The sequence below is a fragment of the Penicillium arizonense genome (genome assembly GCF_001773325.1).
Source record: "Penicillium arizonense strain CBS 141311 chromosome Unknown PENARI_contig010, whole genome shotgun sequence".
Taxonomy (NCBI): Eukaryota; Fungi; Ascomycota; class Eurotiomycetes; order Eurotiales; family Aspergillaceae; genus Penicillium; species Penicillium arizonense.
The window spans coordinates 472,780-487,795 of NW_019173287.1; the positions used below are offsets into that span (position 1 = coordinate 472,780).

The window sequence follows — 15,016 nt, forward strand, 5'->3', positions numbered from 1 at the left end:
AGGCGGATGATGGCCAGTAACGACATACCACCTTATACTTGCGGTCGACTGTGTCTATGCGCAGGACGGGATTCCAGACCACAGTCCACAAGTCAACTGCATAAGTAATGAAATGCCTACTGCAAAAGAAGTAGATTGAGGAATCGAGAATAAAATGATTGATTCTGTGAAATGAGGCCTCACCGTGGAGATATATACACCTACATGGAAAGAGCCCGCAAACGAAGATAAGAGAAATCCGAGTATCGTGCGGAATAGAGCATCAGAAATAAGCCATCGGAAATAAGCGTCGCGTGATGAAGCATCGAGATGTCTCATGAAAAGTGACAGCATGCAATGAAGCGGACGCGGTGCGGAAAGCAGCAGTGCAGGATATTCCAAGGTTCCATCAATAATCCACAAATCAGGTCTCTCTATTCCAATCAATCGTATTTGGAATTGGCTGTTTCCCGCCATCTCATTTAATCTAGTCTTCTCTAATTCGCTGAGCGTCACTGTCTACCCTCTGAATGCAATCGTCAGACCAAAGAGGAAGAGAAATCCAGCTAAGACTCCAGGCAAGAACGTCCTGGTTTTTGGTTTGAACTTTTCCCATCCGGATCCTGGCCGTTTTGAAGCGGGCATCGTGTGCAGTATCACCGTGTTCGCTATGTCTGTTGATGCCCAGTCCGCTAGTTTATCCCCCAAGTAAGGCAGCATAAACCGGCCCAAGAGCCTTTTGACTATCCCTTCCCGCGCCTGAAGGCGCATGGCCAACCGCGCAGTTTGGTCTAGATCTGCTAAGCGACTGATCCGCTCTTGTGTCAGGCGTTGGAAAATTTGGCTAATCTCGAGAGAGGAGGGCCTGGAGCTATCAGTCCTGGCATAGTATTTGTGTAACTGATTGCTCAGACATGCCGCATCTTCTATGGCGCAATTGGCACCTTGGCCTGTGTGTGGTGCAATCTAGAATGACGGATGTCAGCGCACATGTAGTGTGTAGCGTTGGAGTGCCCCTGATTATATACCTTGTGCATACTGTCGCCGATGCAAACCATTCGTCCCCAATGCCATTTGGAAAACAGCACCTCCTCCAGCGGTGCCATATTGAAGGCCTCTCGTTTGTCCCAAAGGTTGCCAAACGTTACATCTCCCCAGTATGATTTGTCGCGCAATCTCTCACAGTAGACGGACGCATCCTGAGCAGAGAACCGGGGGGCGGCGCCGTACGTATATCGCTTGTCAAGTTTGAGGAACAGAAACCAGAAAGTCCGTCCCTTTTTGCCGATGACGCTCAGGATACTCCAGCCGTCGTTGAGACAGGTAATCTGCTGCCCGGGCTTAAGACCTGGGTTAGGTGATGAGATGCCGTAAACGCAAGCGTACTCAATCGTCATGTCTACCTCAGCATGTCAGGTCTGTCTATCCCCCTATCTCGTCTGGAGGGGATGTTTTTATCTCACCTTTTCTGCCTTCTTTGATGAGTCCTGGCTGCATTGAGTTCATCAATCGCCACATTTCTTCTCGTACCTTGCTATGTACTCCATCTGCGCCCACGACGATGTCTCCGTCATAGTAAGAGTTGTCCTCTACTTGTACAGTGACATGATCTTCGTAATGCTGGATCTCAACCACTTTCTTGCCGGTGAGGATTTTGCCGTCGTCTGGAAGCGACTGGTGTAGAATTTCTAGGAGTTTCTGGCGGTCAAGAAAGGCGAGTGGGAAGCCAAATCTTGGAAAGGTTAGAACGAAGGATAGAAAGGGGAAGTGAATCCAGAAGAAACGTACCGCTCACGCAAAATCCTTGGATACTGACTTTGGAAACTGAACCCACCAGGGTACCGCATGTGAGCCGAGTATAGAGGCTCAATGAGTTCTTCAATCTGATCGTACAACCCCAACTGATCTAATATTCTCCCGCCATTGGGCATTATCCCAACCGAAGCACCCTCCTGAGGCGAGATCTCATCTCTTCGTTCCAAAACGATGTAGTCAATTCCCAGCCGATGCAAACAATGGGCCAGGGTCAACCCGGCTATGGATCCACCGACGATGATAACTTTGAACTTTACCTCGGACATTGTGGTCGAGCCTCTAAAATCATCTGCTGGGTCTTGAGTGACCGAACGGGGACGTATACAACAACCGATACCTGACGTTAAGAGTTGGCTTTTGGAGTTTTAATGTTTTAATTCTTAATTCGTAATTCTTAATTTTAATTCTTAATTTTAATTCTTAATTTTAATTCTTAATTTTAATTCTTAATTTTAATTCTTAATTTACATTCTTAATTTAAATTCCTAATTTTAATTCTAAATTTTAATTCTAAATTTTAATTTCTTATCTTAATTCTTAAATTATTACTTTTAGTTCCTAATTTTAATTTTAATTTTAATTTTTACTTCGTAATTCTTAATTCGTAAACCTTAAATCTTAATTTCTGCAGTGAGATCTACTAGCTTTCCTCAAGCTGCCAGCCCACGCTCCCCTTATCCTCAAGATCTTGGTTGGCCAGATCATATGGCTCTAGAAGCTGGTCTAGGTGCATGCTCTCCCTAACCAGGGAAACAGATAGCTCTCATCTAGCTTAGTTTCTCTTCCTTTCTCTCCCCGAATCGATTTGTCTTTATTCTTAGAGATCCACATTCTTCTGTATCTCCGTCACACAGCTTGTCACAAGGTCTGTCCCTTACATTGGCTGGACTGTGAATTAACCTCTCATAGAGCTCCCACCCCCTCCCATTCGGATTCCTACAATACACACTTCCATCTGCCTCACCTCAACATACTGACCTTACTGTCCTACATTACAGTTATATCCTTTTGTTAGTCTAGTTAGAAAGTCCAGATGAAAAATGGGCCGTCATTCATCGGCCGAGAGATCAGAGTCACGGCACCTTGCTCTAGACCTGATCAAAACTTCGCGGTATAACCGTTACATGCCCTACTACACGATATTTGCCGCCGGTAAGGAATATTGCCCCGTCTTTTGTCTCTTGTGAGCAGTGCCTGAAGTTCATCTCTTGACTATGCAAAATAGTGTGGTCTACTTTGATTGCAGGTGCTCTCAGGTTGCAAGAGGCCCGCGACAGTATCTCCGTTGAGCACATCCTCAACCGAGCCATCCTTTCCTCCCTACACTGCCTCTTACTATGCGGTGCCGGAAACACATGGAACGATCTGGTGGACCGGAATATCGATTCTAGGGTGGCTCGGACAAAATGCAGACCATTGGCCTCCGGGCGGGTCTCCACTATCCAGGCGCTGGCGTGGCTGATCGTTCAGTATGCACTGTCGGTGAACGTTCTAGTTTGGATATTGGATGGGCAGAGGATGTATGTAGATGAGCAACTCTCTCTCCATGAATTCAGGAAAAGCTGACCATGTCACCCCCATCCCAGTTGGAGCCTAATGCTCCCGCTAACAGCCACTATCATCGTATACCCGTATCTGAAGCGGCCTGTCTTCAGCAAGGTCTTCATCTACCCCCAGTACGTTCTCGGCCTCGCCGTCAGCTACCCGGCAATAACAGGCTGGGCTTCGATCAATGGGCAAGATCAATCGACGGCTGATATCGTCAACCATTGCGCACCGATTGTGCTTCTTGTCTTCGTCTGGTGTTTCTACTTCAACACTGCTTATAGCTTCCAGGATAGCGTTGACGACCGGAAGATGAAGGTCAACTCTGCATACGTTTTCGCGGGTGATCGCATCCGATTGTTTCTCTCGTTTCTGAGCATCCTGACTCTCGTAACGATTCCGTTTGTTGTGTCCAAGATTGATTCCCCTTGGCTGTGGCTCTCGTGGATGGGGGTTTGGTGCAGTGCCATGATAAAGCAGATTGTTCAGTTTGATTCGGGGAAACCGGAGAGCGGTGCCCGTATTCATTGGGAGAATTTTCTTTTGGGTTTGTGGACGAGTTCTGCTTGCGTGATCGAGGTCTATCTACAGAAAGGAGGGTTCTGGGACACTGTTTAAGGGGGAGAAAAAGACTTTCTCATCGGACAGAGGTACGTCGGATGGCGTGCATATATGTCAACTCAAAGACAGGAAGAAGAGGAAGGGGACCAAACAGTGTGGGACGAAGGGCATTAGACGAGGAAATTTTTGATGGAGACACTGGCTACTGTGTATGCGCAGGATCCCTGAATGAATGATGATATTCGTATGAAGATGACAAATGTGTGAAAAAGAAGAAGATAAACTACTGGAAGAAATAGGTCTACTACCTGCATGGCGGGGGAAAGCATGCCCTGAGGCCGACTTCCACAACATTTCTGAATAGTGTATTTTAGACAAAATATTTTGAAGGCTGCTTGAGGGGGTTCTTCGAAACAACAACAAATAAGACCCGAAGACAGACGGACACAACAGGACTCATCGTAGAGAAGCAGATTTTCCAAACTCACATTGATCGCTGCTCTAGATGGGGCTGATTTGAGAAGATGTTGATCATTTCATATTTGCTCTATATGACCGCTTGTAATATCTCAGAAATCCATATTGCGAGGTTGATGGAGTCAATCAACATATTTAACCCACTCGGGGGCCTGGACTACCGGATGGCTCTTGCCAATGACTTCCCTGTTTTATTCTGCCAGTAGTCCGAGGTGACTCTCCAGAGTCGGTCCTCAAAAGCCATGATTGACAGACTGAACCGATCTGCATGTAATTCCCAGGGTGTCTATCGATTTGGAACTTTTGTATTCGACCTATGCCTACTAGACGCCTCAAGCATACTTTAGTGTTTCCCCTTCGCGGTGTCCTTCCTTCTCTCGTCTACAACGTGGCTTATCTCAAGAGGTAAGCCCGGAGCCCTATCAATGGGCCCTAACCCAACCGTATGTAGGATAGACTAGCGGTCAGCGAGTTTACAGCATCAACGCACCGTCAAACATGCCATGTTTACGCAGCAAAGTAATAGTGTACTGTCGTTAGAATGCATTGTCGATAGGGCCACGCGGCCTGCATTTCATAAACAAAACGCCATCAGAGTATTCGATTCAGCCGACCCGCGGGCGTCACGCATTTCAATAATGCTGCCGATTAAGTAGGTAGGGATACATAGTTCGACCGTGGGATATGGGCCTGGGCTCTACCCCCTTGCAAAATCAATCAAGATGCAAACCCCCACCCAAATCTCAGAAATCAATCATTCTGTTCGGTGAGCATGCACATGCCCCGTCTCTTTCTTAGATCGGCGTCCATGTGACCACCTACTTTTTCATATCTAGTTCTGTAGCTCAGTAGTTTTTCTCTTCTCTCCGCACGCATCTAAATACCATTCATTGATTTATCATCATCTGTTCATTCATCCCGAGCCATTCACATCAGACACGTATCTTCACGACCTGACGCCAGTTCAATTTCTCCGAACAAGGTTATTTCATACGGATTGGGCTTGTCATGGACTGGTTTATTGGTGCTATCCCGCCTCCGGAATACCAGGCTGTCGCTTGGTTTGCGAATGTTGCTACCATTATCGAGACCATTGGCTGGGCAATCAATTATGGTGATTCAATCCATAGATCGGTCAAAGACCGTACATATGGGATGGCGATATTTCCGATGTGTTTGAATTTATCATGGGAGATTGTCTATACACTGGTCTATCCCTGCAATGACACTTATCAATGGATCATGATCGTCACCTGGTTACTTCTGAACCCGGGCATCATGCTATGTGCAATCCGATATGCGCCAAATGAGTGGCAACATGCTCCATTAGTCCGGGAAAATATTCCACTAATATTTGCCCTGACAATGGTAGCATGCATCCTGGGCCAACTGGCCGCGGCCGCGACCCTCGGACCGGGTGTTGCTGCGACAGTGGTAGCTTGCTTTTGCTATCTTCTGCTCACCGTGGGGTCTCTCTGCCAGCTGATAATTCGTGGTAGCTCTCGGGGTACTTCTTATACAATGTGGTGAGTGATATCAAGGCAACCCCCCAACCACCCAATCGGGCCCCCTTCCTTGGTCCCGATGAAACATACGCAGGTTACTAACCAATTGACGTAGGGCCTCTCGATTCATCGGCAATCTGGCAGCCGGTTTCAATGCGCATTTTAGGGTAACATACTGGCCACAGGTCTTTGGCTTCTTGGACACCGCCCTAATGAAATGGTTCGTCGCAACTACCACGATAGTTGAGTTATGCTATATATTTGTCTTGCGCCATATTCGAGACAAAGAGGCTGCAAGTCATAACACAACCAACCTTGCCGACAAGAAACGATAATTGATTCACGAATCAGACTGGTCAATGACGGTCGGGTGTGTGGGGACATTAGCGAGTGGCATTAGACTGGGCGGATCAAATCTAAGATTTTAGATCAGATGTTGGTACATGGGTACAAAGACGATGTAAAACCGTAGGGTGGTATATAAGGGCGCGCTCAGTCGTGTTTAATGCAGATAGACCGCCAATGGTAGCTATATTCCACTTCTAACCTACTATCCATGGTTCTGCTGGAGTGATCGTTGTTTTATGCTTGGTGTTTAGATTCCTTACATTAATATCCCGCAACGGCTATCATTGAAAATGATAGTGATCTGTGATCTTTCAGAAGTCCCGCTTGGAAACTAGTGACCGACAATAGACTGGTAGGATACTCCCCCATTTTCACAGCATTGGTTTCTACCCAAGGTACTCCCCGCCCTTCGGCCTGAGTGCATGCTCATACCGGACTTAGTCCGAGTCAGGCAAGTCAAGAATCCATTTGAGTAAGAGATGGCAATCGGTGCAAGTAAGGGCTAAAGGCTGCCTGCAGCCTCCCCTTACCTCTTCGATGCTGTCGTACCAATATCTTTCAAGACCTGCAACAGCGACCATCACACATGTGCAGTTCTGGATAGATCTAGTAATATCGGTCAAGCTAGAATGAGCACGATGTCAACCACTCAAGATGAAATTCTTGTAGCATGTCGGTAGAGCAAGGCAAGGGCCTGGATTATCCTAGCATAATGAAAAAAGCAAGCACGGTCAGCTGCCTTGGCTGTGACAATATTGATAGTATCGCATTAGACATGGAGGCTTGCAATACCAAGTAGGCAGAGCCTGTTCCCCCACTTTGTGACCCATTGCAATGTACTATCTGTTGAGGAAGTCGGTCTGAGTGCAGGCTTTCCCCACCCAGGGAAGTAGATAGTTCCTCGGTTAGTTTCTCTTCTTCTTCCATATTGTCGTCTATATTCATCAGAGAGAATTGATCACACTTAATAGTGCCATGATCTTTATAGACAATGCGTGGTCCACATTCTGAGAAATGTGCCAACAAGGGGAGTAATGCACAACGCTATATATAATCTGGGGACTACTTCAGACAAGATTGTGCTGCCATTCTGTAATGCGAATATTGATGAAAAAGCAGGCTACTGTATATGCATGTTCTCAGAAATGAATGATGATATTCGCGAAGGTAGTGGAAGGTGAGAAAAGGAAGAAGCTAAACAAATTGAACCACTGCCTACACCTGGTGAGGGAAAGCCTGCATTTAGACCGACTTTCACAACAATAGAGAAACCGAAAGGTTGAAATTAGGTACCTCGCACGAGGAGCCCATGACACCAGTTCCATGAGGAGGTTGAATCGTCATGCCCGGTTAACAATATAGAACTGGTAATTCCTAATTTTGAGCGAAGTTCAAACAACAAGATTGGAAATGAAAATAAAAAACGCGAGACCGGCAGTTGATTCAGTAGATATTGCCCTCAGAAAGGGAAATCTACCCTTAATTTTTGTAACCATTCGTCGGAAGGCCGAGACGCGTTCCAACATCAACCTCGTCGGCTGCCCACGAGCTGTAACACCAGTTGTCTTCAGCCCAATGGGGACTGCGGAATCCATACAGGCCCTGGGCCCTAAAGGACAAAGAAGCGACAATATCAAGTGGGGTTGTTACAGCATATGCTTGATATGGTGTCAAGTCATGACGAATTAACGTAATGGACAGCCCACGGCGTTTTTCCGTGGTAGTTGAGTTGTGGCCACCCCCGTGGAGTAACTTCGCCGACATGAAAAAACAGTCACCAGTGTCCATTTCGAGAGGTACTGATTCCACTCCTTCGTAGCCTTCGAAGCCGGGTTCTCTACACCCAACAAACTTCGGCCATCGGTGGCTTCCTAGGACAAGGCGTGTCGCGCCGTTGGCCTCTGTAAAAGGAGTCAGAGCGACAAAGCAATTCATCATGGCCTCCGGTGCGGAAGGGCCCAGGGAATTCCAGAATCTGATCATCTCCTGGTCCCGGTGGAGAAATTGAGCCGGAGCACCCGGCTCGAGCTCGATCACCTGTGTACTGCTCAACCAGTACCCTGTTCCACTGTGCTGGTTCAAGGCCGCGTCGGACATTTTATGCACGAGATCTTTCTCTATGATCGTCCGCCGGAATGTTTCGCTCTCGCAGACCGCGTTGTTAAATCGTTTTGTTCGGTTGTCACCCATTATTTTCACGGCTTTATCATCATTCTGGATTGTTCTGGTATAGAGCTTGTCCATTGCAGGTTGGATTTCGCGATTGAAACTTGCGACCTCGGATGGGCTTAGAAGTCCTTTGATGATCACTCCGCCATCTTCCTGGAACGCCTGAAAGATGGCGTCAAAGTCGGCTGTTGCCGAAAGGCGTTGCATCTTTATCCACTGATTAGACAAGACGATGTTGGGGGCGAGGTAGGGTGAGATATATGACTTGAGTCTTTGAGGAAGATGCAGTTTGACCTGTATGGGTGGGAAACTGAGCTGGAAATGGGGAGGCCAATCTCTGTGAAGTTATCTGGTAACCAAGGATAAATAGAGAGCTGCAGGGCTAGCAGAAAAGGAAGATAAGTTATCAGCCGATAGACAGATAGGCTAGGCAGGGCCCAGGGTGATAGGCATGGTATGAGGTCATGAAATGACCAATGCTCAGGGTACCTCATATGGAGCCATAACAACTCCGCAGTCAAAAAGCAAGGGCTAAGGGATTCTCCAGTATTTTATGCAAGCGACTTGATCCACACTTGAACAGACCCACTGCTACTGTTGTATCAGCTACAAAGACTACCGCCGTTTCCTCAGAATATGCATATGTGCATTCTGATCGTTCTGAAATGTAGGGCTAGCATTACTCCAAATAACCAGCTAGATAGATGTAACTTGCCATTCATACCATCCTACATGGTATATGCTCTCAAGCCGAAAGTTGAAGATTTGAGTGACTCGGCTGTTTGATCATCATTACCACCTTTAAGAAAATAGGAAGATCCTGATACGCATTGCGCTGAGACACGTTTTACTATTCCACGATGTCTCTCTTTTCAGCTTCCCTGTCCTCCAAGTTTACTCCGCCGCCTCTACTTAATAATTTTCGCGGTCTATGTGACAGTCACATATGTAAGTTTGTGTGATATATCATCATGTGTTGAGATCCATGCAGCACCGGGCATGAATATGATGATCGGCATTGATTCTTCCATATGGAATATAGCTCAGCAGATATTTCTTTTCTTTTAAAAAATTTTCATTGGGGGAGAGACTAGACTTGAACATTTCGCTGGACTTGACATAGTACTCCTCGTACAAGCACATTCGACATCTTCATGACCGGGACAATAAATAGTCGGACCATCTACACCTCTCTATTCGTGTTTAAATCCATGGCAAAACCGGTCTCGTCAAAGTGATAGATCTCATCAATATCGATACCGTAAAAAATGATGGTTTTTTAGAGAGAAAGCCATTCAAGGATTGGATGGTCCAATTCATTGACGCGTTTTTCGTTAGGTGGTCCGCTCGAGCGAATTCCAAGGTTATGTTTTGCCCCGTCGTAAAAGTGGATATTGGGTGTGAGCCCCTTGACTTCATTACAGGGAGTATATTGCAACACTACAAGCACTTCAATAATAGAATCAGTTTTCTCTGTTGCTCGCAAGATCATGACCAAAACAATGGTGGTGATATATAAATGTAGATGTCTCTCTGCCAATGGCTATCAACAAATAACCTAGATTGTCGACCAGGCGTTGTCAATGGGCACAACTGCACCATTGATTCTAAGGCTGGAATCTGAGGCCAGAAAAACTATTGTCGTGGCGATCTCCTCTGCCTTGATATATGGCCCCTGCTCGGGAGCCATATGGGCGCTATGAACTGGCCGCATCGACGCCAGCGCTTCAAAATCCAGGGTAGTTGGATCCGAGCTATTCCGCATAGGTGTCAGGACTCCTATTACGGTTTATACTGGGTAAGCTATTCACTCATAAAAGAAAGAGGTCATATTTTCTTATACCTCCAGGGCAGACCGCATTGCATCGGATATTCTCATCTTTGTATCTCCATGCAACATTCTTGGTCGCGCCGATCAGACCATGCTTGCCTGAACAAAGACTGTCAGTAAAGTGTACCCGGGGACACAATTCCGCGAAGTGACTCGGGTCTGATTACGCACTCGCAGTGTAGGCCACCCCGGATGCTGCGCCGGAGGTACCTGCTTTACTAGCCAAATTCACGATGCTTCCGCTCTTCTCCCTTCGCATAATTGGAATCACTTCGCGCATCAACTCAACTGGTGCGGTCAAGTTGACTGCCAAGCAGCGCTCCCAGCTCTCGTTCGTCAGAGTATCGACACTGCCGTGGTTGTCCATCACGCCCGCTATGTTAAAGAGGGCGTCGACTTTCTCCCCGTATGCCTCCAAGCAAGCTTGCACGATCGCCCGGGAAGAACCATTGGTGGTCAAGTCGCACTGGAAAAATCGAAAGCTGGGCTCGTCTGCTAATGACGGAGGATAGGTCGAGATGTCTACTCCGAACACTTGGGCGCCTTCTTTTATTGCCTGTGTCGCTGTCGCGAGACCGATTCCCGAGGAGCTTCCTGTAACAATGACTACCTGTTATAACGCCGTTAGTTGTCGTTGTACATTAATGAGAGCTGGTATATCACACGTACTCGGCCTTGAAGTAATCCCATAGTCCTCGTAATGCTCCTGCTGATACCTTTTTGTGGCTTCTGGGTTGGAATTGCGGCAACAGGAGAAGCTTCCTATTGGGATTATTGCAGGGAAGTATATGGACGATAGCAAATTGCAGGGATTGCTTTGTTGTGCGACTAGAACACAATATGTGAAACAGCGGTAAGTCGCGAGCGTATCTAATCCACAGCCCTCAATGTGGGTTTACACTATTTCTCGGAGCAAGGTATTGTGCTGAAAGATCCACCTGTTGCATGAAAGCGTCACAATATCCTGCCAAAAAGACAGTAAAAAAAGAAAACCATAAGTCCTTCCAAAAGGTGTGACGCCCAATACCCTTGGTCACCGCAGCTATCGCCCGTGTCTAGACCCAGGAATGCATTGTAAATGGCCAGTAGAAGCAATTCTCGGGCTGCATATGTAAATCTTGCATTTATGATAGAAATACTGGATACGATAGTTATGCAGATTTCTGGAAAATGATGATATCCGAAGATATGAAGATATGGTGCAGGAAGAAATAGGTCTACTACCTGCATGGTGGGGGAAAGCCTGCCCTGAGGCCGACTTCCACAACAATATGTGAGTCTTGCATTTGCATCTCTTTGCAGCTAAGCTATTACCGCAGTGCAGCGTTCCACCTGCAACAGATGGCTACGTAAAATAAACTATTCCCAAGCCGACCTCTGGAGTCTAATCTGGTATCCTATCGCCCGCCTGGGTTCCAGGCATTTTGCAAGAATTCACCAGATCATGCAGTAAGCCCTTTGTGTAGGCGAGGAGGAATCTTGATTCTATATGGTAGTGCACAATCTAGACTTGCTTGCGAGGTATCTGTTGTTATCAGCTGTCATACTCTTTCTCAACGACGTATTAACGCCGAGGCACTGTAGTGAATTAGGTAGATTGTCCGGGGTATCTCACTCTACTTTCTTTTCTCGTTTCCTCTTTAGGTCTGTATTATCATTGCATCGTACTTTACGACTCAATATGCAGGGCGGATGAACAACTAACATGACTTCTTGCGTGGCATGCCATGCATAGCGACATGAAGGAGACACTGAGGTAGGTACTTGGTGGTAAACTCGGCATACTACGCCAGAACTATTGATGCTCCCAGGCCGTTCACCGCCAGACTGCATCTGCGTCAGCCATGATGCCCTCACAGCCCCCGAGAACGAAAAGGCAATATCCAATAAGGATGAGCCTGGCTGCGAGGCCACAGCTTCTGGTTTACCAAAGGCTACGGAGTCATCACCCTTACATGACACCCTCGCATTTGGATGAACACAAACCCGCAGACATACAGATGGGACATGGGTTAGGAATGCTTGTGAAGCTCGGTAGTTCGACTTGAACCCCCTCCCTCCCGACCAACCACCGACGCAAAATCTTTCTATTGTGGCGGAAAGGTTGGGTGGGTGTGTGAGGGGGAAGTTCCGGCGTAAAAGGATGTCGCTCTTGCCGCAGGGAGTTGGCGTGATGCTACTGACATAAACCGTGCTTCCACCCATCTATGTTTCCTGTTCAAGCAAGTTGACATTGGACTTATTCTGGTCGACCTCTTTCTCCAATTGATAAAGCATTTAAGGCTTCTCTCACTATGACTCGTCCCGACCCTTCCTCCAAAGCACAAATTGGAAGGGTTCCAGCTGATGCAGACCCAAACGTGGTCTGCCAAGTCCTCGAAGACGACGGGGCGGTGATTCTCGAAGGCGTCTTCTCCGACGACACAATTAGCCGCTTCAACCGGGAGCTGGATCCAGCTGCAAAGGCTGCCGAAATGACAGCGAAGACGAACCAGGAGCTTCAGTTCCACCTTCAGTCAAACTACGTATTCAATCTGCCGGGAATCAGCAACACCTTCCGAAATGATATTCTGAACAGCCCTGTTCTCCACGGCCTAGCCAAAAAGATCTTCCAAGAGACCGGAGACTACTGGCTAACCGCGGCATTCCTGAGAGAGCTTCACCCAGGCACGACTGCCCAAAACCTGCACCGCGACGAAGGGAGCCACCCTCTGCTTTCCCACCAGAAGCCTGGCGCACCGCCAATTACCACAAGTTTCATCCTTGCCCTGACAGACTTTAAACGAGATAATGGCGGGACTCGCGTCATTCTTGGAAGTCACAAATGGCCGGAGATCGGGGATCTGACGGATGCTCAGACCGTGTCAACGGAGATGAAGGCCGGGGATGTGCTTGTTCTAGCCCAGGGTGTGATACATGCCGGAGGGGCACACCCTGTGGACGTTCCTGACCCGCGACGTGCGGTGTTGGTTTTCTTTAGCAGCTGCCAGATTACTCCCTTTGAGACTTACATGGCCATGCCACGCGCGGTTGTTGAGACCATGACCCCACTTGCTCAGAAAATGGTTGGCTGGAGGTCTGTAAAACCTGGTCACTCGAACGAGTCCCGCTTGCATGCTTCAGGATCTAAGCTCCTCGAAGAAGCCAAGCAGGTCATCCACCCGAACGTGACCGGCCTCCATAATGCAGGATCAAAGCTCCTCGAAGATGCACTGCAGTTGAAGGCCAACCAGCCGCTGGGCAACGGGATGTGAAAGTAGGGAAAGGAGTGGGGGTGGGTGTCCGACCTGGTTCAGCATTGGCAAGAGTGTCTGTTAGTCTATCCTTTGAGTTGTGTGTCTCTGCTTCCGGCTTCTTCGTCTTTCTTAGTGCGCTTAGCCGTTACCTAGAGCCAATATGCTGTCTTTTCCTAGTATAGTCTTTGCGAATAGTCATAGTACCATCCTTACACATGGCAGGGAATTTATCAGTCTCGATAAGTGATTTTGCATTTGCTTCGGAGACCATAGGTTCTCAGAATACTCATTGAAAGTATACTGCAATACTATCCTGTCTGATATCAAGCAAGAGTGTAGTACCACATTACCGGGACTCTGTGGGTTAAACAGGCTCAAACAACTTCAGGAGCTTACCTCCGTCGGAAGGCCATCAATGTCGTTGCAAAGTCCCACGACCCCCATAGTGGGTGAAGACGGCAAGGAGCACACACGGGTCATATTTTTTCCCTTCAGTGACGGGATTTACGGTTTTTTCGACTTCCAATGGCGACACTTGTTGCCTCGTGTTATGGAAGTTGGTCTGAGTGCAGGCTTTCCCCCACCAGGGAAGTAGATAGTTGTTCTTAGCAGTTTCTCTATTTCTCTCATTTCTCTCCGAATCTATTTGTCTTTATTTCTATAGATCCACATCCTTCTGTATCCCGATCACCTCGCCGTCCCTTGAATGCGCAGGGTGAGCGCACAAGGGCCAACGATGCCAACTTCCCAACTTCGCCGCAGTTCCAGAATGCAGTTTCTGCGTTCTGGGCCCGGTACCCAAAAGAATGTCTCCCCTCCTGGTAAGATGGGGGCCGCACACACCATACAGATTGAACGTTACACGACTGTAAAATCAGGGCAATGATGATCCAGTCCCGTCTACTCCGACCTTGGAACCAACTACAGTACGACTGTCTAGTCATTGAGAAACCCAAGCGATACTGATCAACATTGGTCTACGTCCCGATAGTTCTCAGTATGCCCGGACAGCCACATATGATCGATCTCAATGGATATATCAACTTCACCGTGCAAGCATCATGCATATATATGCGCGTCCAGCTTTGTCTTTAATATTTCCGTCGAGTATTGTGGATCGGATTAGTGCCTTCGGCTGCTCTATATCTCTGAGGTTCCTTTTGTATGCATCAGACATACCCTAGCGGAGAACGGACTAGAAATTATCAACCGAATGTAAAATGTGGCTATCGGACTCCCGGCGACTTTTCCCTTGCAGGTCAGCCATCTATATCTTGTCTGCGTTAGCCTGGCGCGGACTGAAGTCACATCTGCGGGAGTGTCAGCCCTTAGCGCTAGAACTAGCTGCATCCTTGTATCGAGGGAATGGGTATGGCACTCGAAAAGCACATTAATTACACATGCCAGATAGGACTCTGTGCTTTGCTTATCAGGCCCCTTTGCATTTTTTGGTCCGGCGCCTCATTTCCCAGCATCCGCAAGAAGGTGGGACCACAAACCAGTCAGATATTGGTATAAAACATACATGTGAACGTCTCGACTCAGTCATT

The 15,016-nt window shown here is 47.6% G+C and overlaps 6 protein-coding genes across 6 annotated transcripts; 3 read left to right on the forward strand and 3 right to left on the reverse strand.

Moving 5' to 3' along the window:
• Positions 1-466: 466 nt before the first annotated feature.
• PENARI_c010G07889 (FAD-dependent oxidoreductase) lies at positions 467-2,060 on the reverse strand (the record flags this gene model as incomplete). The annotated part of the gene is made up of 5 exons (XM_022632314.1): positions 467-505; positions 640-945; positions 1,008-1,378; positions 1,443-1,711; positions 1,768-2,060. 5 exons carry the CDS (start codon positions 2,058-2,060, stop codon positions 467-469), a joined length of 1,278 nt encoding a protein of 425 aa, XP_022487759.1.
• Positions 2,061-2,834: 774 nt separating this feature from the next.
• PENARI_c010G07427 (4-hydroxybenzoate octaprenyltransferase) lies at positions 2,835-3,957 on the forward strand (the record flags this gene model as incomplete). Its single annotated transcript, XM_022632298.1, has 3 exons — positions 2,835-2,946; positions 3,020-3,314; positions 3,381-3,957. The coding sequence occupies 3 exons, from the start codon at positions 2,835-2,837 to the stop codon at positions 3,955-3,957; spliced, it is 984 nt and encodes a 327-aa protein (XP_022487799.1).
• A 1,428-nt stretch (positions 3,958-5,385) lies between these two features.
• On the forward strand, positions 5,386-6,217 carry PENARI_c010G02081 (uncharacterized protein; the record flags this gene model as incomplete). The annotated part of the gene is made up of 3 exons (XM_022632149.1): positions 5,386-5,491; positions 5,750-5,903; positions 5,998-6,217. The coding sequence occupies 3 exons, from the start codon at positions 5,386-5,388 to the stop codon at positions 6,215-6,217; spliced, it is 480 nt and encodes a 159-aa protein (XP_022487784.1).
• Positions 6,218-7,709: 1,492 nt separating this feature from the next.
• PENARI_c010G00532 (phytanoyl-CoA dioxygenase family protein) lies at positions 7,710-8,606 on the reverse strand (the record flags this gene model as incomplete). Its single annotated transcript, XM_022632105.1, has 1 exon — positions 7,710-8,606. The coding sequence occupies one exon, from the start codon at positions 8,604-8,606 to the stop codon at positions 7,710-7,712; it is 897 nt and encodes a 298-aa protein (XP_022487828.1).
• A 1,351-nt stretch (positions 8,607-9,957) lies between these two features.
• PENARI_c010G01937 (SDR family NAD(P)-dependent oxidoreductase) lies at positions 9,958-10,920 on the reverse strand (the record flags this gene model as incomplete). Its single annotated transcript, XM_022632144.1, has 4 exons — positions 9,958-10,178; positions 10,243-10,329; positions 10,402-10,840; positions 10,900-10,920. 4 exons carry the CDS (start codon positions 10,918-10,920, stop codon positions 9,958-9,960), a joined length of 768 nt encoding a protein of 255 aa, XP_022487815.1.
• A 1,604-nt stretch (positions 10,921-12,524) lies between these two features.
• PENARI_c010G00061 (phytanoyl-CoA dioxygenase family protein) lies at positions 12,525-13,484 on the forward strand (the record flags this gene model as incomplete). Its single annotated transcript, XM_022632087.1, has 1 exon — positions 12,525-13,484. The coding sequence occupies one exon, from the start codon at positions 12,525-12,527 to the stop codon at positions 13,482-13,484; it is 960 nt and encodes a 319-aa protein (XP_022487856.1).
• Positions 13,485-15,016: the final 1,532 nt, after the last annotated feature.